Genomic DNA, 25,434 nt, shown 5'->3' on the forward strand with positions numbered 1-25,434 from the left:
GGGGCGTTTAAGTTTTATCTGTTCACATTTACCGAATGTGTACTTTAACTGTAACATACCATACCATACCAACACTTCGTCTAAGTGACGAAGAAGATGATAATTTTTTCACATGGAAGAAACTGAGGATCCGGAGGATGCCAACACAGAGCCGTAGCCAGGAGTACGCCATTCTATGCGCATCATTCTGCCTAGTGCCAATTTCCTTATTTATGAAGATATTTCTTCAAAATTTGCTTCTAGTAAAAAAACATCACATGTAATAAGAATCGAAAACTACAAATGTCATTAGCCAAGGCAAATATATCGCACATAGTAAAAAAGCAAATGTGCGCATGCGTAGACTGCAAAATTCCACCTTTTTACTTACGAAAATCTCTGAAAAATATTAACCATAGAAGTTAAGAACAAACATATCGCATAGCATAACTTATGGTGCGAGTTTGTAGAGTGTGTAGGCCAAAGAAGCATACATTTCTTTTGAGGCTGCCTAAAGTGTGCACATATTTGTTTTTTCTAAGTGAATATTTTGTTCTTTAGCACTGGAAACTGCTAATAGAAGTTTGTTGTTTTCTATGTAAATTTCCATTTCTTCCAAGATGACACAGTGTCATAAAAATGTGTCCAGACAATTATACAAGCAAGTGGCACCGCACTTTAGGTACAATCATTGGCCCAATGGCATCTGTTAGATGAAACAAGTAAAAAGGTTTTCGCCTTCAGGCGGGTAACTTCAGCGCATTAATCAGTACTTCCCAAAAGGCTATAGCTATGTGCATTTCGCGCATGCGCACATTTAATTTATGCCACGATTTGGTTTTTTTGACCTTTGTTAAGATAGCGGTGCTAGTTTGTAGGGTGTTCTAAGAACGACCCACTTGGGTTAAGATTCGAAGGGAACGTAAGTAATTTCGATGTAAATCGTATTGCTCACTTGTTTGTCAATTTTTTAAAGTGGAGGGGCCCACCATATTGATGTATTCGTTCAATTTTATATTCTGGATGTGTTCAGTAGAACAGTTTTGGGTCGACTGAAGAAGGACTGCGATTGCTTCCGAAATATTTGGTCTACCAAATAAAATTGAGCTGAACCAATTTACCTTGCTTTGGCATACACACCCTACAATATTCACTTAAAAACAAATATTTGCACAGTTTAAGCATCCTCAGAAAAAAATATGGTAGTCAACAGATTTATGACAAATCCAAAACAACAAAATAAAACCCCCACTAGCTATATTCGATACAATTTTTCACAGGGATCTGGACCTAATGAAAATAACGGTTTCGGTTCTGGTTCATATTTATAACGACTAGTTCTTAACATTGTGTTTTTTAGTTTTAGTTCATAATTGTTTTTCAGGTTTCAGTGAAAAATGGTTATGGTTACGGTTATGGTTAGCTGCTTACTTGATTCAAAATTATAATGTGTTTGACTAAGAGATGAACCTATATCAAAGAGCGACTGACACAGACAGAACACATTTTATTTCTTCTATTTTTACTTATACAGGATGTCCATTATGGACAGTATGGAATTTAGTATATACGAGTATCTCTGTAAATATCGAATGTACCTATACAATTTTCTACTCGTATATGAAAGTTGTTTAACATTTTATTTCCCATAATAAGGCAGTGTTCACTTGTTTTTATTTCAGAAAACAAATAGGTAAGGAAAAACAATTGAATTTTTTTAAATGGCAGTATACCTTTTCATTAGGTTGATTTGATACAGATTTTTCTCTTTTTGATGATATAAATGTTAGTCCCCTTATTCAAGAAAATTTTTCAAAAAAATTTATTTTAATTAGATCAATAGCATTAATCCAGATCCTACAAGTAGTGAAGAGGCAGCACTCCCCACCACTTTGACGTCACATTACGTCACGCCGCCGTCACATCACGCGGGAATTTGAATTTTTGAATTTCCGGATGCCGGCCATTTTGTCGCGGAAAATTTAAATTTCCGGATGTCGGCCATTTTGTCGCGGGAAATTTGAATTTTCGGATGTCGGCCATTTTGTCGCGGTAAATTTAAATTTTTGAACTTCCGGATGTTGGTCATTTTGTCGCGGTAAATTTGAATTTGTGCACGTGGTTTGTACTAAATTTGAATTTGTGCGGGAAATTTGAATTTTTGAATTTCCGGCAACGAGTAAATCGCACGACAAAACAAATAAATAATCCAAATAAACCCATAACTTATAGGACTTATTAGAAAGGTCATTAAAACTTAAAAACACGTTGTAAAGGAAAAATTCCAAAAAAATAGTTAGGCAGGCGAACAAAATGACCAGCGGTCACCTTTAAAACTGTTTCTTCGATCGTTCGTGTAAAAATATACGTATCTCAAGTTCAAACTTACCGCTACAAAATAGTCAACATCCGTATATTGAAAAATTCAAATCTCCCACACAAATTCAAACTTACGCGACAAACAAAATTCCCGCACAGATTCAAATATCCTGCAACAAAATGTTCTACATCTGGGAATAAAAAATGGCCGAACATACGGAAATTCAAAAATTCAAATTTCCCGCATAAATTCAAATTTACCGCGACAAAATAGCGACTCACGCGAAAAATGACAGGAACTCTCGTAGATGTCATTACAACTGTCGCTGACGCCGACTACAACAAGCACGTGATGTGACGTCTGAAATTCAAATTTCCCCGCGCAAGATAATGTCCGACATCTGGGAATAAAAATGGCCAAACATCCGGAAATTCAAATTTCCCGCACAAATTCAAATTTAGTACAAACCACGTGCACAAATTCAAATTTACCGCGACAAAATGACCGACATCCGGAAATTCAAAAATTTAAATTTACCGCGACAAAATGGCTGACATCCGTAAATTCAAATTACCCACGACAAAATGGCCGACATCCGGAAATTTAAATTTCCCGCGACAAAATGGCCGCCATCCGGAAATTCAAAAATTCAAATTTCCCGCGTGATATGGCGGCGGCGTGACGTAATGTGACGTCAGAGTGGTGGGGAGTGCTGCCTCCTCACTACTCCTACATCAAAATGTAACAAATGAACGTGTACGTTTCTTATCCAAGTTTGAAGACAAAACGAAATTAGCAGTAAAATCACGGTATAATAATAAAAAAGTAAAATGGTTTTCATCGCAATGAATGTACAAAATGTTTAACGGCAAGGCAGTGGCATAAACTATCACAAAAAGCTTGAAATAAAAATTCATTCTTCTACGAGGGTGGTAACGTGTTACGTCATTGAAACGAGAACAAAAATCTCTATCAAATGAGCCTAATGAAAGTGTTTTTCGTTATTCATTTGTTTTCCGACATAAAAACAAAGGAATGCTGCCTTCTTATAGGAGATAAAATGTTAAACAAAACAAAAATGTTATATACAGTCGATACTTACTGAGATATATACTATATTCCATATACATAATGGGCACTCTTTTTACTTATGGATGGATGTAACTACAAAAAGTCAAAACCAAATATTCAACAAATCTATTTTAAGAACGATAGTCGCTAAATTATCGTCTACCGTTTTCTGAAAATAGCCAGAAAGCTGAGTTTAACTTCGCTAGCAGTGTAAAACTCAGAACCGAAAAAAAACTGTAGGCATCGTAAAAAAATTATAGGTTCCGGTTCTCAGTAATATTTTTTAAGAGAAGGAACTACGATTTCGGTGCTGATTTTGGTTCCGATAACACAAACGTAAAGGATTACGATTGCTTACCGAACAAGTATCTAAATGTAAGTGGCATTTTATTTCTATTATCGTAGGTATTATCGTCTATGTTGTTTGATCAGCACTAAATTCGTTCCAGGGTACATTTAATGTAGTAGTAGGTCATTTTGAGAAATTTTGAGACTGATTTTAGGTAATTATTGTAATTGTTTTTAAAAAATTGCCACGTGTGTTCGCGAACCCAGTAAATTTTGATTTTTTGTTAATTTAGAAGAAGCCGAGTGGTTATTTGGAAAAAAATTTTAAGCTTATGAAAATAAAGCTAGTAAATATTCTAGCTATTGTGGCCTGTAAGTCATTTTCAGGGACAAATAACGGGATGATAGTCTCTTTATTAATATTAACCGGCTTTATGGTTCAGTGGTAGAGAGATGAAGACAGGAAGTTAAGGAGATAATGAAATTCACTGGAAATACGAGACAGTATTGATCAGTATCAAACCTGATGCACCCCCAATTTTTCTGTTTTGAGAGTCCACGCCGGCTTGATTTATATCTGCCAAACTCATTTCTAAACTTTTTTGAAAGAACTCCACTTAAAAATAAAGAACAAAAATAAAATAAAATAAATGTTACACGCAGGTATAGCCAAAGTTAAGCCAAGGGCAATTACGTTTTTCAGTACCGGAAAATTAAATTAGGAACTGCACAGCATTGGTGTTAAGGTGCATAAGATAAAATTCAATTTTTCCGGAGAATATACTCGTATATTATGTCAGCAGCCTGTGGATTATCAGGGTGTTTTGTTGATCGTTCAGGGATTATCGTGAATATTTAGTGCCAGGTGCGTAAAAAACGCACTCAATTTGAAACTGATAAATTTTATCTTCATACATTTGGAGTTTTTGTGACGTTTCAAAATTAAAGTCATGCGGACGTTTTATTTAGTGATGTGTAATTTTGTTTAAATATTCGCCTTCTAATTTGTTTATTTTATTATTCATATAGATTTGGGCGAACGTTTTGTTACAGTTATCTCTTGTAAATCCGGCGTTGTGATAAGAAGGTTCGTTATCGCTTCGTAATCTAATTAAGTAAAGATGTGTTTAGCCGACGCAGACGCAGTTAGAAGTGAAACTGAAAAAGAAATTGTTTTAAATAGAAGAAACCGCCGTTAATTGTGGATTTTTTGGTGGTGGAGGTTTTTGATGTATTGCAGTCAGCGGTAGTTGAGCGCAATTTGTTGCAAGGTGTTCAGTCTTGGTGATAATAAAGGTGTTATAAGTGTTACAGGGGTTGTAGAAAAGAGTCAGTTGTGCTCTAAGGGATTTTATTTAACGTTTCGATAAAGGTGACTGTTTAAGTCGAGTTAATAGGAAGCGTATAGTACGCTTACGAAAAAGATATTCGGAGTGTTGTGATTCGAGCCTTTCCCAGTACCCGTTAAAGGGAATTTTTCCATTATCAAAGACTTAATCAGTAATGCTAAGAAACCCATCAGGGCCATCTAAATTGGAATTTTTGCATTAGTTAAATACAAGTACAATTAAGGGATATTTTTGTTTAATTGAGCTAGCTGGTCATTGCACATATTACCTATAGCAATATATTACGATAGATAAAGTAATCACACTTTCTTCAAATAAATACCGTTTTTCTTTAAGGGCGTTAAATTAATCTTTGTAGTTCAATAATTAAAAAAAATCCCTTTACGGAAATCGGACATTGTAAATTAATCGAGTGCTGCGAATGGCGACAGAGGATAGGTATGAGGTTGTGGCCGGGATACCTCCGGCGGAAATAATGGTTAGACGTTAGAGTCAGAGCTGGAAAGCGGGCAAGCAAGTTGACATACCTAGTATAAAAAAGAATCATATAAAACCTTCATCCCGGATGTAAAAGAATGTATAGTCCGGGGACATGGGGAGAAACTATACACTCGCGCAAATCTTGACGGGCCATGGGGGAAAAGGGGCGTTCCTCCATAAGATTGGGAAGCGTGAAAATGAAGACTGTATGGACTGCGGGCTACGTGACGACAAGGCCCATGCATTTTATCAATGGCAGAGGTGGTAGGGGGAGCGAGAGGAACTCAACAAGGCCGTTGGGGAGGAGTTAACACTGCAAAATACTGGGAGATTGAGGTGCAAAGATGAGAGGACAACCGGAAGGATGCCATGGGCTTGGGTTTTAATGGGTGCAAGCCCCACGCTCCTGTTACCCCAGAGTTTAAAGGCAAAGGAGTGCGAAAGGCATTTCCCAATTCCCATATAATAAAAAAAGGGATGTTAGAAAAAAAAAGGTGACCTCTAGGTAGGGATTTCAGTACCGAAAATTAACGTAAAAAGGAAAAATCTAAGCGAAAGCGTTTTGTCTTTATCGTTAAGTGGGCAGGGTTTCAACCATGGGCTGCTCCCAACCCCAGGCCCAACCGACTATACATTTACAAATACCTATCAATGCCCGAACCCGGATTCGAACCAGGAATCCTTAGTGGCGCAGTCGGCCTTCCACAACACTGTGCCACACAAGCCGGCAATCGTTTTGAGTGATCGTAAAGTGACGTTGCGCGAGTTGGCTGAGGTCGTTGGCATCTCAAGGATAACAGGAATACATTTTGCACGATGTTTTGGATATGAAAAAGTCATCCGCGCGATGGGTGCCGTGTTATGGTGACCGTCGGACAAGAGCAGAAACGTGTTGATGATTCAACAGCTGGTTTGGCGTTGTTGCAGTGTAATCGAACGGACTTTTTTCGAATTTTGAGATGATGGACGAAACGTGTATCCATTACCATATCCATAGGCAGTCTGCAGGGTAGCTGTAAAGCCACGAAATCCGACAGAAGCAGCCAAAAGATTATCACTCGCCGGGAAGATTTGAGCTTCCTGATGGGCATGGCGTGATCTTCACCAACCGATAAACACCTTTAAACGTAAACTGAAGAGCTATCTATACGCTGAATAGAATCCTTTTGGTTTTGGTCATAAAATACTTTCATGGTCGTACATTGTTTGGAGCACTAAATGCAATGCCACGCCTGCACGCATTTGTCAAGATTCTTCTTGTGTTTGGTTGCCTTCAATATTATTTAGTTTAAATAAATATATCTACTTTTGGGGTTTAGATGGAAGAGCAGGAGGGAGGTAATGCACCTTTCAACTGAATCTCGCCCCAGTTTTATGTAATCCATTATATTGCTTATTTCTTTGTTATTAAAGGCATTTATTATTATTATTATTAATTATCTGCGGAAGGGAAGAACCGTTACCGGAGAGTATCACGCAGAACGCGAAGCAGAAAAACGTTCTGTACCATCACAATAACACACCGTTCCTGCAAGCGTTGGTCAAACCGGACCAATCAAAGATTGTCTGGCTGACCCACCGTATTCTTCAGACTTGGCCCCAGCGACTATTATCTGTTCCGAAATCTCAAGCGATGGTTTTTGACGGAAAGAAATTCACATCTACTGAGGAAGTCATGGCGGAAACCGTGGCGTAGAGGTTTAGTACTGCAGGAAGGGTATCGAAATGTTTGGAAATCGCTATATCCCCTTGGAAGTAGCTACCTATGTTTAGGCATAAATACAACTTTGCCCAAGTTCTCATTAAACATTACGGGACTTTTCAGCTCATGTGTAAATTTCGTAGGTATTTCCGTTAATATTGTTGGATAAAATGATGGACTAGACGCATTAAACAACACGAAACGAACACAATTTACCATGAAAAATTGAAGTTGATTATAGGCCTTTGCAGAAGAGTTATTCACGATTTTATTTTTGCGACAACTCAAATTCGCGACTTATTGCCAAATGTCAAATTTTGAAACGTTTTCCCGTCTGAGCAAGATCATGCGTGGAATATGAAACACATTTTATAAAGAAAGAGTGCACAAAGATTGTATGTAAACTATTAATATTCATTAATAACATAATTAATAGATACTCGTATTATACTTCTAATATAAGTGCGAGCCCAAAGCTCATTGGGTATATTTTCTGACGGGGATAATTCGATAGGTTCAACCCACAAAGCATCTAACCGAAAATCGATACTCATCCTCTTTATGCAAATTAACGCTAATAGGCAGCTAAGAAAAGAATTAATTACATCATTGATACCTAACTATAACTGTACTCCATTCTAATCCTATTTCATTTCAAATTGAGTAATATTATTGTACCACTTAATTTGGATTAATTATAGGTCTATAACATCAGGTGATGGGACAATAAAAAACGTAGGTACCTATAGTTAGAAGAACGTGTGAAATGCTTAGCACATGTCAAGAGCGGGGGGTAGGAGGGTATTTCCTGGCATTCAATGCCACCGTTTAATTCCTACAGACAACTCAATGGAAGTGTTCAAGCTTGTATACTCTCAACACCAAACCGCTTACCTGTCCTCTACGGGGTGGTCAAATAAAGTTGCTCATCATACTTTTTAATTACTTGATAGACACTTGTATAAGATTTCACAAATAGATTTTACAAGTTAAGAGGATAAACATAAACTGGATGCCAATTAGTCTTGACGGTGCGTTTCTTTATATACGAATTGAGGCTTGCAATTAAAGGAAGTTGCTGCGTTTAAGAAAAAGGAAATTATAACTGCTAAGTGCTAACAGGATAATTATCATCGCTTCGCACTTCACATTCTGATTGACGTTAAATAGAAATTACTTACTTAATTAATATTACCATCCGAAAAAAAACAGCGGCTAATACGAATTCCTGTTATTCATGAAAATTAATTGAGCGTAGACAGGTATACGCTTCTTTATAACGATATAATGTTGGAAACGAAACAAAGGAGTTATTACAATTATCAAACAAACGCCAGAGACAGATTTAATTTTCGAAGATATTGAAGTAATTTGATCGGCGGTAGCTCAGACTGAATTTTAGGCAGGGGAGCAACAAAGCATCACACCACAAAATTACGAAGCTGCGAATGTAGGCGACGTAAAATCTGCAGTTCGACGCTGTATCCCTGTCATTTCGATTTAACGTAAAAAATAAGCGTCCAAAATATTTCATTAGAAATTAAGTGTCGGTCTCTCACCCCATTATCGAAATTTGTACGCGTCGTCCTGCCACTATCGATTTTATTTCATTCCTTCCTAACACGGTGGCTATAGTAAGAACAAACGCTATGTTTTTATTCTACGAAAATGGTGCGAGTTTGGTCACCTTTAAAGCATTATTATAGGTGACTGGTGAGATTAATTGATTTAACTTTGAAATTATATTCATTTTCCGCCTTTTCAACAGATATAGATAAATCGCGAAAATGTAATTAGCCCGATATTCGTGCGGTTAGGTACTTCCTGTGCAATTGCAAACTATGCATGCCCCCCAGACCCATATAGACGACGTGCATGATCCGCTGCTGACAGCCCTACAAAGCTCAGGACCCAGCAGGGGTTGACGATCGTAACGCGTACTGCATATGCATACAATCCGGTGAATTGTCACAAGTCGTGTTCGTATAAGGATTTTCTGTGTTAAACGCACTTTAAAGATTAACCGTAAATCGTTCCAATTAAATGATCCTTTATATAATATTGATATTTCCATTCTCCGTTTAGTAGACTTCCGATGGCCGAGTTCCGTTTATTACGTATAATAGTCTAAATACAATTTCGAGAAATGTCCATGATAAGTAAAATGGAACTTATTAATTGGACAAATTAAAAATTAATTAAGGTATAGCTAAAATCGTCCCAAGAGCAGGGTAAAATTGCAATGGAAATATCATTGCAAATGATATAAATACGTGCCACAAAAGACTTGCATCCGTTTACTTTCTCCGTATCTCAAGTGATTGTATCTTCAAATTATAAACAATACCAATAGCATCTATGTATACCTTTTCCAGACGTAGTTCAGAACGTCAATTTTATTTTCGAATATTTATTTCAAAAGTATTGGAGATTTTGAATTTCAGATGAGGTCAAGTATTTCAGAAAAGTCAATTTAATTTTATAATAGTTCAAATGTTTTTCCAAAAAATATACAATAATTACAGTAAAGGGAGGAGGAGGATAACAAAACGGTGAAAGCGTACTACAAGAGAATTTGGAGAAGTTGAACATTTTCTTTACTTAATATGTAGTGATGTGCAACTGGGCTCAAATACGGCCAGTGATGTTTGTGTATTTCCCCAAAATCGTCCTGAAACCTGCAATTTCATGCCTACTTTCTGTCAAGAAATTTTAGTTTCCATGACAGAAGCAGAGCAGACTACGTTACCTACCGCTTGTCACTTTACTGGTCGCATTTGTGACATTTCCAAATGTCTATAATGACTCATGTCATCACTGACAGATTGACATTAATCAAAAGTTCTATATAAAATTTTATATTAAAATACGATTTCGGGTAAAATTTAATACAAAACTTGTCAGTAAAATGACACTACCTGACTCGGAAACTCAAGTACTCGGCCCCAAAGAGGCCTCGTACTTCAATATTTCCTCGCCAGTAATGTGTCATTTTCCTGACTTTTATGTAAATACTATTACACTATGTAAAACATTTACCTGCGGTTGCTAACAAAAACAATTTTGATTAGAGTTTGATATTTTTAATAGGTATATCTGATATCATCTAGGGGTATGTAAAATATTCGAAAGTAATTAAATGTCATGGTATTGGGCGCTTTACATGTAGGTATACTATTGTAGCTGTTTAGTAGACCCGATTGCATTGGCAATTTGGACTGTTTGCGAGCACATTATTTATTCAATAGTTGTAAAGCAGACATTTTATTTATTATTTTTATCGACTTAAATCGTTATTTTTGGTTATTTACGACATTTTCAATTAACTACATGCAAAATCGGAAAGGACATACCTGAAAACCTATTCATAGACATGCCAGTGGCTGCCACCAGTCTCTCCGACTCTTGTGGTTGCTGAGAAAAAAATTAAAGAACAAATGCAATTTTCATCACTTTTTGGTTATGGTTACCAAACGAAACACATTTGGACCCTCGGTTTATTTGCAAAAAAGTGCTTGTTTTGATCCCCTCGACCACCCAAATTTTTTACGTACTTATATGTAACACACTATATGGCGTAATTCAAGTAATTTCATAAGACCTGTGGGAATTTTTTTGTCTCAAATGGACACAGAATGGGAAAAATTGGTTGACTGGTCACTTTTTAGCGCATTTCCACAAAAATAAAAAAAAATGCGCTATTGTGGCCACTTTGTCCGTCCGTCCGTCCGCTCGTTTTGCGACGCTACTAGTTCTTTATCTTAAGAGCTATTGTTCTACTTTTTTCGCTATTTGGTTCGTTATGGTGTCGAGTCTTGTACCAAGGAAGGAATTTTTTCTGTACCGCTTACAAAAAAAGTTATTGTAAAAAAAACAAAAAACCGTTTTTTACATGTTCCATAATTTTACACTTTTGCCGTTTATTAACGATCCTAAGAGATCGTTTATAATTTTGCATTGCTATCTGTCGCCTGCCGGTTGGTCTGTCCGTCTGTTCCTTTGTCTGTCTGTCCATCTATCTGTCCGTGTGAACGATAACTTTGTTTAGAAATGTTCGATCGCTTTTACATCTCCGTTAGTTATGAACTGAATTGCATGAAATTCAATATGGGCATAGCTTTAACCATATAATACGCAATGCCAAAAGTTGAATCGAATCGATTCAAAATTCACAGTGCCCTTTTCGCATCTCGACCATTTATAAACCGAATTGCAAACTTTTTTACTTATAAAAGTATTTGAATGAAATTTGATACATAGGCACTTGGAATAAAGGAAAGTCTAGCGCCAGTTTCAAAATTTAGGTTTGCGCATGCGCAGTTCCAACTTTCTTATTTAGAAAAGCATTGAAATGAAATTCTTCTCATAAACTGAAATTGAAGTAGCACGTCAAAAATGGATTGCCCATGTGCAACGCTATCTTTCATATTTGTGGCCGGATTTTTACGATTTTAACAGAAGTTGCATCTTACAAATGGGAAATGAATGCAAGTGGAAATGCGCTTTATGTAAATCGTTTACGATTACTTTTTAACTTGTTATGTTAGTTTCTTATTGTAAATGTAGTCTGTAATTGTTTAATTCATTTTAGTTCTTGTATTTATAGGTTATATGCCGAGGGGTAAACCACTGAGCAAAAATGTGTACACCAGAATTCCAAAAGTGCAAAATAATTCCAGAATTCCAAAAAAATTCAATTATAGTAAAGAGCATGTCTTTGTTATATGATCGGGATCATATATTATATTATTAGCATAAAACTTACTACACGCAATCAAGTGCGAGTATATGAAACCAAAATCTGTTGCGTTGACAGAAATTCCGACCCTCCTTTCCTCTCCCGATAGTTAGGAGTGTCAAATACAGCCAGCAGACTTTACGCATGTAAGCGAGCATATAAGACGACACGAGTTTACCTTCTTGCATATCCGAAACCGACAACATTTAAGTGGCCATACTATGGGAGGATAAACATCTTACTATAAATGATTTGTCAGCTGACGACAAAATGAATTTTATGTCTGCCTAAAAGATGTTATGTTAGTTATTTGTACAACTAGGTTTGAAAGCGATACCTTTTTCATGAATTTGCAGTTTAATCAAGCAAATAAAGACCCTTTCAAAATGCACGAATAGCGCAATTTCTAACGAAGTTGGGTCCGCTATTGCAGCCATTTTCTCTGTCCGCCCGTCTGTCGGAGGCCTTAACTACTCCTACACTTTTCAAGATATTTAGTTCGTTCTTTTTGCATTCGGTAGCGTATAGCTCTGGCACCTGAGCCAAGGAAAATCTTGACAGTGAAATTTTCTTATTTTTATATTTCTTTGAAATTTTAACCAAAGATGCTTTTAGGAAAAGCAAACGTATCGCATACTGTAAACATCAGATTAATGTACGCATGCGCAGGATGCGCAATATCAACTGTCTTATTTAACGAGATATTTTCGAGGATATCTTTTTGAAATTTTAATCACACATGCTTTTGTCGTTAAAGGCAAACATGTCTGATATTGCAAGCATTAGATGTGAGCATGCGCAGTCAGTTAGAAGTTGGCTAAAATCTTCCAAAACGCTATTTTGTTCGTGTAAATGAGATGTAAATTGCGGCAAGGTAAATACAAAATGCAATGACACGTTTGACGTTAAGGATGTCAAATCAGACACGGCAATTACAATTGGCAGCAATACTTGTGCGTGTTACAGGCTTTGGCAATTCGGCCAATTAAAAATGTTCATTAAAATTTGCCGACATTTTTTTGGGAGGAGCTTAACTGCATCTGTTGGGTGAACAAATAATAGTAAAAGAAAAACAAGCGCACATAGGTATAGCCTTTTGGTAAGTACTGATCAATTCATGAAAAATGTCCTGAAGTTACTCGCCTTAGGGCGAAAACCTTTAACTTTTGTATAGTGATCCTTAATAACCGATAATTAAATAATATCATTGACATTTTGTTTTATTCAAGAGAAATATTAAGTTGTTAATATAGAGCATTTTACATATAATAATTTAGCGAGGAGAAAAGTTTACATTTATGACTATGAAGGTCAGTGGTGCAATATTTTAGTTCATTTTGAGTCCTACTGTTTGAACGTGACGTGAGAACTGAGTATTTCTTTATCATAAGTAGAAATAAATGAACACTTACCCTTCTGATTCTAAGACAGCTACAAACCAAAAATGTATGAATTGCAGGTAATTATAAAAACACCAATAAAAAGTAAGCCACAACCTAAACCATAGCTTGTGAAAAGATTTAGAAATCCCTGAGAATTCCAAATGAATTCAATAAAAATTACAAGTTAATTCCCAAAGATTTCCATGAATTCCAAAAGAGTTCCATGAATTCCATAAGAATTCCATGAATTCCAAGAGGTTGTACACCAGAATTCCACAGTGGTTTGCCCCTCGTTATACGATAAATTTAATACCACATAAATAGGGGAATAATAAATCGTAATCTTAAAAGTTTTAGCTGGGCGGGTGTTAGTAAAAAATTATTATCGGACAAAAATTAATTGGTTTTGCGATAAACAATGCCACGTGCGAGATAAACAACCCATGTATCGACCAATTCGGACGACGGGGAGGAATTTCGAGGATCGCCAGTGAACAACGATGTTGAATTATTAGTGGAAGTGGTTTCTCTATTAAATAGCAAGAATTAATGATAGTGATATTTTAAAAGAGAGCGTAAATATATGTGGCGCTAATTTAGACCCGTAGCCTAGCTGGATAATTATGTGATTTTAAAAGAAGAAAAACGTAGTCGTCTCATGTTAACAAAGTAATGCGGAAACAAGTTTCTTTTTGTGAAGAAGTTTTTACTCGTGGAATTTCGAGTTTGTGTTTATCAAGAATGAAGAATAATTGGTATTATTCGAGAGGGGTCTTATAATCCCAGCAGTTATAAATTTAAGTGTTTGTTTTTCTTCAAGCCAATTTTGGCGTATTAAATGTGAGTTTTGTTTTTTTAGAAGAATCTCAACCTGTCCGATTCGTATTTAAAGTGGATGTTTTGCCGATCAACGCATATTTTTCTCCTGGCCATTTAATTTGGATTATTATTAACAGAACTGTTAATACTTTTTGATATCTCTTAAATTGTTTTTCGATCTACCGTTTTGCAAACGGGGCGTTTTGTATTCGAAAGGCACTTAAATTTTTCTTGATGAATTCTTTGTATTCGATTTTGTTTATGTATTCTTGTAATTTTTTTATCACTTAATTATTGCGGTTGATCTTTCTAGAAAGGGCTTAAATGAAAGTTCAAAAAATTCCTCACATTTTTTGTAATAAATTTTTTCTAAAACATTCCGAGTTGTAACGGCGGAACCATGAACATTTTTGTAAAACGTGTGATCAAATTGCACTTATGTTTTATGTTTTTTCCACTTCACAATAAAGCCCGTCTAATTTCGACGCTGACAAAAGAAATGAAACAGGCTGCTGTTACTGTTGAATAAGCGTAAGAAGATGTGCTTAACATTTGATGTTGTTTTCGTAGTTGACGAAGACGTTGATCTGCTTGTTTTGCTGTCAGCATTAGCACCATCTCAAAGTAATATCAACCTTCACAAACCCAGAATTGCTGAAACATTATATTGCGCCAATAGTTTGACACATGAAGAAGTGGCTGAGAATATTCTGTTTTTTTGCGGTAGTCGCTGCGGCACGAGATCGTCGATCTTCGACAAAGAAAAATTCGCTTCTACAAAAATCAGCAGGACTCGGTATCATGATTAGAATCTTCGAACATCAAGACGCAACACCACAACCCACAACACATCACAGACGCTGGAGCACGCTTTTTCGTTGCTTTCTATGATGGAAACATGGAAGAGGACATCTTAAAAGAAGTCCGCTGCCAACGTTTCGGCCAATCTTCGACTAAAAGTAAATTTATTGTTGCTGTTCTATCTTTGACGATTCACCTTTGTGACTTTGAAATTTCGAATTGCACTCAATATTGAGAATTTGAATGGGAATCTTTACACGTGGCAAGTGAAGCTATTTTGCCAATCCCTTCGTTATCTTGGTGCATTTTCTTTCCAGACATCCGACATCTGACTGTTGAGCCGACCTAAAGCATCGTATTCGTATTGATTGGTTTCTGCGCCCTCTCATTAACTTAGAGGTATGTGTGTCTGGGATTTTAAGACGGGCGTTTTATTTAGTATTTGTAGAAGGCCCTTCCTCTGGGTATTTCCTGCTGAACAATACCAGCCCAGCTCGAGGGGTGGTGAAACTACCAGGGTATTAAGATATCAATTTAATTGGGGGCCATACCTGTGTCGATCTTATCAGGGAGAGAAAGGTCACCTTGACAATTGGGCAATGAGATAAGCATCCGAACAACGGAAATTACCCAAAACATTTTACCAGCCAGGGGAGACCACCTTTACTTCTGCATATTATAAAGCGTATTAGTATACATTAAAAATAATTGTTCCTGTATTGTATCTTTGATCTTTGACGTTTAAAAAAATCGGTAACGTTGATAGCTGTTTGTTTTAATCCGAAAATTAATAATGCAACTGATGCGACGTCATTTCTTCCGTAATATCGTTACATGCGCGGGTCAGATAAAGTTCATTGTGAAATTATCTTACCCTTATCTGCATGTAAATCAGGCTAACATCAAATTACCAATTAGTATTGACGATGAGATCGCAGATTAATGAGCCATCGATCCTGAAGAGCGTAGTTGCTATAATTATATATACGATAGAATGCTGAAACCAGAATGAAATTTCACGGTGAATTAGTTTTGTAATGGAATAACGAAGTAATTAGTAATGAGATATAAATGTCATCCGAAAGCCTCCATTTCATTAATATTGGTTTCTAATATTATTCTGATACTATTTTAGGTAAAATAACGCGGAAACTTCAATTAACCCATATCGAATCACGAATGTTGTTGGGTACCTACCTTTTTCCTGAAAAAAAAAACGAAACCATTAACAAAATTAAACACCAAAATCCTTGGAATAGCGTATAATACTAATTAACAGTTGTGAATTACGTTTACTTATGAGTAAATGTAAACTGGTATACCTAGGTAGGTATAATTTTTCATTTTTCATATTAAGTAGGTATATAGCTATTTGATTAAAGGTATGTTCTACATCAGGAAGACTTCTGTGAAATTTTTGAGACAATCTTCCGAGGAGATTCGTATAGGTCTACAGGGCGTCCAAGGTCAAAGTCATTCTAGTTCTATTTGAAGGACCTCGGAGATTCTGGAAAAATCGACGATTTTTTGGGAGGAGTACTCGATTATCTGTACTGACTAATCCCCTCTCTTGCGATTTATGATAGTTCTAAATTTGTAAACTTGCCACTTAAAGTGACTAAAAACAGAAATTCCCCATTTATGTCTACTTTTCAGAAGTTTTTTTCTTATATAATTGTACTCCAGCCGTTTATTCTTTCATTTATATCTTCTTTATTTTTCCCGAGCTTTAATGTTAGAAAAACCATCAGGTGTTTCAGATTTTCATTGTAAATTTTTACTTTTTATTTAAATTTTGTATATTATTATACTTCTTTGGACGGACCTCTTTTTGCTATTTCTCTCTCTTTTTTTTAATTCCTATTTGCTTGCTTCATTTTAAAAATGTGCTTTTATAATTGTATTTCGTATATTCGTGCAAAATGAATTATCTGCACGAAACATATCTAGCATAGTCATAGGATACAAGCAGAGGCGTAACTAGGGTATGGCAGGCACTCCCTACCAATAGACGGTTGGAGGGGGGGCGCAAGATCGGTGATTGCCATAGGCGCCATTTACCTCTATCTTTGTTAATTGTTGCACAAGAAGCAGACCTGCGGTTGCTGTGTCGCACAGAAGTATACCTACATACTTGATCCATCTGGTTCATTGCTTTACTAAAAAATTCCTGTTGATGAAATCTTTTAGTAACATAGGTACCTACGATCACCCACTAAAGTAATGATAATCGGAAGCTTACTGTCACTTAGGCAACAAACCGTACACTTTCTAAAATGTCAACATTGACTGTAAGTTTTCCGGCGGGGATTCGTGTGGGATGGACCGCACGGTGTCGCGCATTGTCGTCTTTGTTTCGGCGTTTCTTGGTCCTGCTACAGCAGGTAAATTATAAGAATTTACAAAACCAGATTTTATGTATTCTATTCTGAACAAATTTAATTTTGGGTATTGGCTTTCCCTTTATATCAAGATGAGTAACAAGCTGCTAAAAAGGAAACAAAGACGACAATGCGCGACACCGTGCGGTCCATCCCACCCGAATCCACGACGGAAAACTTACACTTCAACGTTGCCATTTTAGATAGCGTATATGGTTGGTTGCCTAAATGACAGTAAGCTTCCGATTATCATTACTTTAGTCGGTGGTCGTACATGGTGGTGCTTGTCAAACGAAACTATTTTCTGATGATAATTCTAAAAATAATTTTCGTAAAACACTCGCGGATGCTTCAATCTTACGAATCTGAGCTCTCCTTCATCCCTTATATCAATATGAAACCAATAGTTTTAATAGCATAATAAGGCAGATGATTATTCGTAGAAGGGTAGGTACTTTAAAAATTAAACAAAAATTAAACAAGTGTTTCTTTGGTATTATGACGTTAAAGAACTTCTTAACCCAAAAATTATTGTTGTGTGTTCGTCACGCTACTGTACATTCACTGCTGTCCTATAATGTTATAGTTTGGGGTCAGTCCTCGGAATTTAATCGTGTTTTTAGTGTGCAAAAACGTATTCTCAGACTCATATTCAACTTACGTGGTACCAAATCATGCAGAGATACGTTCAAGAAGTATGGCGTCCTAACAGCAACGTCAATCGTCATCTGAAGCAGCCAAACCAAAGCTAACACACATTTTTAGTGTCTCAATAGAAGTTCAGTAACATTCAAAATTTTTGGAGAGGCAACCCATAAATGACATAAAGCAGTTATTTCGAAATTTTTATCCTCACCCCTTCCCTCTATGTAACAGTTTTGCCAACCTCCCTCTTAAAACTCCTTTAAAAATCAACCCCTCTTTTTTATGTACGAAAATTTTGTATTTTGATTTCATTCAAAATTTTTATTTTAGCTTCGAACAGCAAGTTCATTTATGACTGCGCTGTGGTGAACTCTGTTCCATTGTCACATTGGAGGATGTAAGGAGCGCCTTATACAAAAAATGTCTATAAAAGATTGTAAGGTACCTCAGTAACTCTTTTAGATTTCAAAGGTTTTAAAAACACTAATTTTGTTAGATCTTGAAAAATAAATTTATAGTCTCCCTCTGGTTCTGTTTGCATATCTATAAGATCCACCTGCCCTCTTGAGTTCATGCTCTACGTTTCTGCGATTTCTACGTCCCTCAATGGTTAAAATGTCATACCTACCTCACACTGACACTGGAACCTAAATTATTAAACTTTGGTCGTTTCATATTTGCACGATCCTAGGTTTGACTGTTTGGAGACGACCGAAGCCCGAAATTGAAAGGAAATTCGGACTTTGGCCGTTTTAAATAGCCCAAACCTAAGATTGAGCAAAAAACGGCCATTGGCCGTTTTCGGGCTTTGCGCCCAACATAAATAAACCTTCGCAACACAGGGATTTATCCATGGACATATATAACACAAGAGGAAAAGAAAGGCTCTACCCGTCCAAACCCAATAGCGCGCTGTACAAACGGTCTCCTCAAGGGTCTCCTGTATATGCTATATGTATATCCTGTATATTTAAAGGTAAGTATTTAAATTTAAAGTGGGATAAGTTATAACCCAGCCAAGCGTATGGCAAGATTTTTCTAATTTTTCTGTATATTCTTTTCTAATTTAACACAATACATGTTTATGGTAATAAGAAAGGGAAAAAAATAAGCTCTCTATATAATGACGCATCAATTTAAGGTATTGTCGACACAGTATGCAACACACAATGCACCGCGGGGCAAAAATCGCTGAGATGATACGCGATACAATGAAATAAGCTGTTATTTTAGATGTTCCGTTCATTAATCATTCTCGTGATTAGCTCGAATTAGTGAACAGATAAATTTCTAAACCAATAAACTTAGGTTAGCTTGTGCCTATCAACATGTACTCTGTCGATAAATTTTTAAATAATATGCTGATTTTCAACGGATAAAAGTTTAAAGGGCCAATGGATCAGAGCCATTCGAAGAGAAAAATTTACTCCCACCATAGTGCATTTGCGGGGAATGAAGCCGATTTTAGAAAGGTACCTACGAAGGTGTTAAACAATAATGCAATACCGAGCGTTTTCGACTTTCCCATTCACTTAAAATAACGTAGAACTATTATTCGACATCCTTTACCAGCAAGACAACGGCAATACCTATTTGCCTATTAGGTATAGACGTAACTAAGTACTTACTGGTACTAAGTATATTTCAGGTTTTGTTACAAGAAAAATAGCTAAGTCTGTTAAATGTTCCATATGTGCAGATGCGATATTCGCATCAGAGAGTCATTCAAAGCTTTTAACTAGAAAAAATCGTGGAGGATTGTTGCACGTATCAAGCGATGCATTAAAAATTTGCCAAATTGCTGAAAATGTGTTCAGGTTTTTCATTCAATCCACACCACACCGCGTTGTAAACAAAATGGTTATCAGCAGTCTAAGAAAAATAAATAACAGTTACAGCCCATTTGGGTTTTTGGATAGGCATATATTGAATCAAAATCCGCTAAATAATCATATCTTACTACTTACATCTTTAGTTTTAAGAGTATATTTTCCCATACGTGTTCACCATCAAAATACCCATATAAATCAAATTAGGACTAGAGTAAGGCAGTTATATACCAATTTAGAGTCAAATAAAATACCCATAAATTCGATTAAAACAGTTAACAGCTATATGTTATCTTTTTTTGCTACTAAAATTTAGAATTAACATGGCTAAAGCAAGCTGCAGAACGTACGTCTGCCCCGCGATGAACAGTTGGTTGCCTATCCTATCTGGACAACAGGCGTTTATAGTAAAATCTACGTTACGCGCGGTCTAGTTATAACAAGTCTCTGACCTTACCTATGTTGCCATTTTAAAAAACTCAAGATGGCGGTTACACTATAAAAAAACCATGTCTCAAGAAATTGTTTTTAATCTCAAAATATGTGAAATAATTTCAAATGGACGCGTTCTAATTTTCTATATCTCGAACAGTTTGAGCGTGAGAGCTTTGTTCCATCTTTAATACCTATAGCGAATTAGCGACCCTGTATAATTAAGTTATTTACTATATAATTATTTACTCAGAATGCGCAAGCGTTTTTCACCTGTTCCTTTTTTAAAAAAAGATTCTGCAATTCTTGTTTCCCTTAGAACAGTAATTTTCTCGACAACGGCCATACCACGTTGAAAACGCCAGTTCTCCGCATCCGAAGTTAAGCATAAACACGTTGACGTTGGACTCGGTCAGTACTTGGATATGGGTGACCGCTTGGTAACACCCCTCTTTTTTTAATTTTTTGCTCATGTTTGTCTATTGCTTTTATTTATTTTATTGATTTTAGGTTGCTTTTTGAAAAAAAAGGCCGATGCCGTTGTGGCGCTCCAAAATTTTTTTTCAAAAATCCGACCCGTTATTTTCCGTTTCTGTGTGCCTAATATACCTACCTACATAAAAATTTAAACCGAAATCCCGAAATCAATGGTAAACATTCCATACTCGTACTTGCAGGTTGTGAGATTGGGTTTTGTTTGGTATATAGTTCTAGTAATATACTTTTTGATTCTCTTAGTAACATTTTGAGATATATCATGAACAAAATGTCGATATAGTTCACCTGAAAAGGAAATACCTAGTGTTCGGTTGGGCTTTTCAAAAATGAAACATTCTTAAAGATTCCATAGGTAGGTACACCAAACAGAACTTAATTAATATACCTATTTAAGTATGTTTAGTCCATACAAACATGTACCTACCTAAATGTAACCATCTGAATCGTGTTTCAGATAATCTAACGGTTACGTGACGATATTAACCCTCCCAGCTACCATAATGAAATTGATAAAAACGCCTAAATAGTAGAGGCCACCTTAATTAAGCATTTTTAACAGTTAAATTTTAAAAATTAAATTTGCGGGAGAAGCCCTAAATTTTCCACAATTTTAAAATACAAAGTTCACATAATTTCGTCGAAATGTGAAGTTATCTTACCCCACATTTCATGATTACCTTTAAGGACAGGTGGTAAAAGTGTACGTAGCATTCCAACTTCAATTTCTTAAGAGGTTATGTTATTTTCCCACGATGCAGAATTATTTCCCAAATTCTGTTTTTGCCGCCCCTAAAAATTTGCCGCTATGGGCCCGGGCCCACATTGCCCCATGCTAAATCCAGCCCTGAGGTGAGGGTAGGTACCTAACTTTAGCTATTGCTTTGTTTTTCGTAAACAAATTGTAATCACCAGTTTGACAATTATGGGCATTATAGGTACAGGTATACCTATACAATCGCTATGCAGCAACACGGAAAACCATAGTGTGATATGTGTAGATAGTGCAGTAGGTATCTGTTAGTTTAATTACACAGAATCTCTATTATAGGTACCTGCTCACTTTCCTAAACCGTCCATTTTGACGGAATTTCATTAAAAAACTGGAAAGTACCTATACATCAAAACTGGGTTTTTAATTCAATTTTTACAAAAGTAAAAGAGTTTGCTCGAAATTTTTTTCATTTGGAATGTTGGCGATGCAGTTAAGGCGATTTGAAAGACTTATGGCCAATATGCACCGTCAAAATCATAATTAGGTATCGCTTAAAGTTAAGCATAACTTAAATGCTATAGCAACGATTGTCTTAATAATCGTTGCCATGGCTTGTACCTAAGTTCGATTTAACTTTAAACAAGGCTTAAATTTGTTGGTGCAACTGGGTATATTGACGACCTATAGGTATACGCCTACGTTTTTTTTTATTTTCAAAAGACAGAACTAAGAAAAATCTTGCCTTCAATGCAGGGCGCGATTTTATTATTGTACATTCACACTCTTGAAGACTTGTTGGAAATTAATGTTACATCAACTAGACTTCAGCAATTTGAATACATAAGTATAGGTATAGACTATTCTAAATTTGAAATATTGCATAATACCTATAAGTTGTAGGTATGTTTTTTACCATTAGGGCGAAGTTTGCGAGCGTGTAATAATTCAAAATTGTGACAATTTTTATCAGTCGTAGTACCCTATATTAAAAATTATGATGTTATACGTTCGTATAAAAAAAAACGCTTTTGATACTTGCGCGAGTGCAGCGACTACATTGCCTGCACTTCATTTTTCGGGTTCCAGAATCGCAAATCATCCTCTTTATAATATAAGATAAGCACTGTATAATACCTAGGTACAGATAATACGACTACATACCTAGGTGGCATTATCAAAATGCCAATTTAGAGGTTTTATATTATTGAATAGTGCAGGAATGAGTGTATCTATGCCGTTCGTGATATGAAATTAAATTTAGAAGGTAACATAGTAGATTAGGGATGAGTGTTACCTCTAGACTAGGCTTCTTAGGTTAGGAACAATATTTTCTCATTTTGTTCCTTGGCACAAGAGAAACGTCCATACATAAGTACCTAAGTACCTAGGTATAGGTGTAGTTCAATTAATTATTGAAAAAGTTTGATCAAGATTACCTAACATAAACGAAAATAACTGTACCTACCTAGGTACCTAACCCTTGGAACAATACAACTAATGCGATTTTTATCTAATCAAGGTTATAATCTTGAAAAACAAACACTAAATCGTAGAGGATTCTCCCAACTGGGGGAAGAGGTGGAAATTTTAAAATAAATGTCTCCTGATGTGATGGTTTAAAAATGATGTCCTTCTTTATTAAAAGTAAAATTTTGGTGTCTGTACCTACCTATTGAACACTAAAGTTGCTATTTAAATAGCTCGTTACTTCCAAAATTGCACCAAAACTCTAAAAATTAGTAGAAAATCGCCATCAAATGATCCAGAACGTTAATACGATTTAGGTACAGTATTCAAAAAACTAAATTTGCCCCCTGGTTCCTAGGGCACAACATTATCACCGATCTACGTATTGAAATTTGTAGATTCCGTTTGACTTAAATTTGATCATTAAATTGCATATACGCATAATTTCAATAGGCGAGTATCAACTAATAGGTACCATAAAAACAATATTTGCTGTTTATATACGTACCTACCTATGTAGGCTGGTTTTCGAAATTAATTCCGCTCAAAATTATTTATTGTTTACATATAGTTCTGCCTGTTCTGCATATTGCTCAATGAATTTATAAAACACATAATTTGGTAAAATAGCAAACAATTAAATTCTTAGTAATGTGGAGAGTGTAGATTTAATCATGCTACCTATAAGTAGTAAAACCTACCGATACCACTGCGGGTATAGGTACCTATATCTTTGTTTCAAAAGACTCTGGTTAAGTAGGAAGATTAGCGAGTCATTGTAGATAACTATCGTTGTAAAGATTAAATTAGCATACCTAGATAGGTAGGTAGGTACTCAACAGGTTATAGTGACTTTGTTTGTGATAAATGTAATAGGTATCTACAATACCTACATGTAGGTAGCATCATCAGGGTTAAGGTATACTTAACTATTTGCAAAAAAAATTCCACATGTGAATTCCTCAAGATACTGTAATCCCAATCTTATTTCATTTTAAAAATAATAAATAACGGGTTTATAACTATAATTTAAAGATTAACAATTTGAATTTCTTTATTATAGAAATTATCATATAGGTGCAGGTTTTTTGAAATTTATGCACGTTTACCTATTTTGAAAAGGCAAAAATCACTTGGTTTAGGTACTTTTAGGTATATCTTACATCTTAATAAGAATCAAAAGCTGACATGTAAAGATCTGACAATCGTAATCCCTATACCTATAGGTATAGCCGTATAGGTACCTACCTATACCAAAGATCACATACCTATATCTATTGTGTACCTATCTATATGGTAATGCAATTAGGCCTAATTTAAACCGGCGATAATTGCGCACAAAAAGGGATTAGTGTAAGCATAATGTCTCATCTCACTTGAAGCTTAGTACGAACACTTACCGGAAGCAGCTGTAACCTGTGGTCCTGCAAGTCCAAGGACGCTAACCGGAGATGCTGTACCGTTGTTAGCGGCGCTCATGCTAGCGGCGGCGGCAATGTTATGAGGTAAAAAAGCGGCGGCGACGGCGGCTTGAGCATTAAAATAGGCCATCCGACTTGCGGCCATCGTCATATGGTGGTGATTAAAGCTCGGATCAGAAGGAAAACATGTTTGCGGTTGTATGTGCCTTTGAGGATAGACGTTCGGCGTGATCGCTGAAACGGCGGCCGTGGGTGATCGATGTTGTGAATCTCCAAGTCCTAGGAGTTCTTGTATTGCGAAAGGAGACCGTTGAGGCATGGTTTGTGGCGGTTTATTTAATATACTGGGTGCGGTAACGTGAATTGTGTTGTCTAACGCTTCATTGTTCATTGTTTTAGTATTTGGATTTGGCGCGAACTCACTTTGGGGTTAGCGACGGTAAGGATTTCACCGCATCGCCGATACGCATTTTACTACTAGGGTGAGCTAATGGTAAAAAATTGCATTGTTGTACCTTAACGTAATTAGGGCATAGGCCGCATCTCGTTAAAATCCTTTCAGTCAGTATTAGCACCGCGTCGCACATTGAACATAACCATGTCTACCTACTGAGAGCGAGAGGAGTCCAGTATCTATTTTTAAAGCGAGCAAAATTATTAATTAACCCCGCACGCACATCTTTAGTAATAAATCTCAATTAGGTATCTACTTTTTATCGCTTTCTTAGTGGGTGTAAGAACCGGTCGTAAGCAGCTATAGGGATAAACTGACTACTTCAATTTGAAAAACGAGTACTGCTAGCCCCTAACAAAGATACCCCCTAATATTCTACTAAAAGGTTCCCTTAAATAGGGAGGAGCTTTCAGCGCACCAATAAAATCGCCTTTACGCGAGTTCTCATTGGTATCTCGATTCCATGGAATACTTGTTCCAGTGGCATCTTTACTTGTGGATTTTATTTCACTACAGCAGTGTACATGGTGGGCGTGTAGTAAACCTAGTGTCTCATTCTAAAAGGTAAAGTCTTATGATTCTAATATCTAAAGGTTGGAATCGCTCGTCAAATTAGACAATTACTGTCAAATAGTTTACAGGGTTAATTGGAAACGATGTAATCAA

The 25,434-nt window shown here is 36.2% G+C and overlaps 1 protein-coding gene across 1 annotated transcript in view; it reads right to left on the reverse strand.

The window, feature by feature from the left end:
• The window catches only part of LOC116168145, a 39,120-nt gene extending 14,056 nt beyond the window's left edge, over positions 1–25,064 (reverse strand). The window contains exon 1 of the mRNA XM_031483814.1: positions 24,294–25,064. Within this exon, the coding sequence (XP_031339674.1) occupies positions 24,294–24,705 (412 nt within the window). The 5' untranslated portion in view covers positions 24,706–25,064. The remainder of the gene's footprint in view (positions 1–24,293) is intronic.
• Between the last annotated feature and the right edge of the window lie 370 nt (positions 25,065–25,434).

This window comes from Photinus pyralis, unplaced genomic scaffold, assembly GCF_008802855.1.
Source record: "Photinus pyralis isolate 1611_PpyrPB1 unplaced genomic scaffold, Ppyr1.3 Ppyr1.4_LG4, whole genome shotgun sequence".
NCBI lineage: Eukaryota > Metazoa > Arthropoda > Insecta > Coleoptera > Lampyridae > Photinus > Photinus pyralis.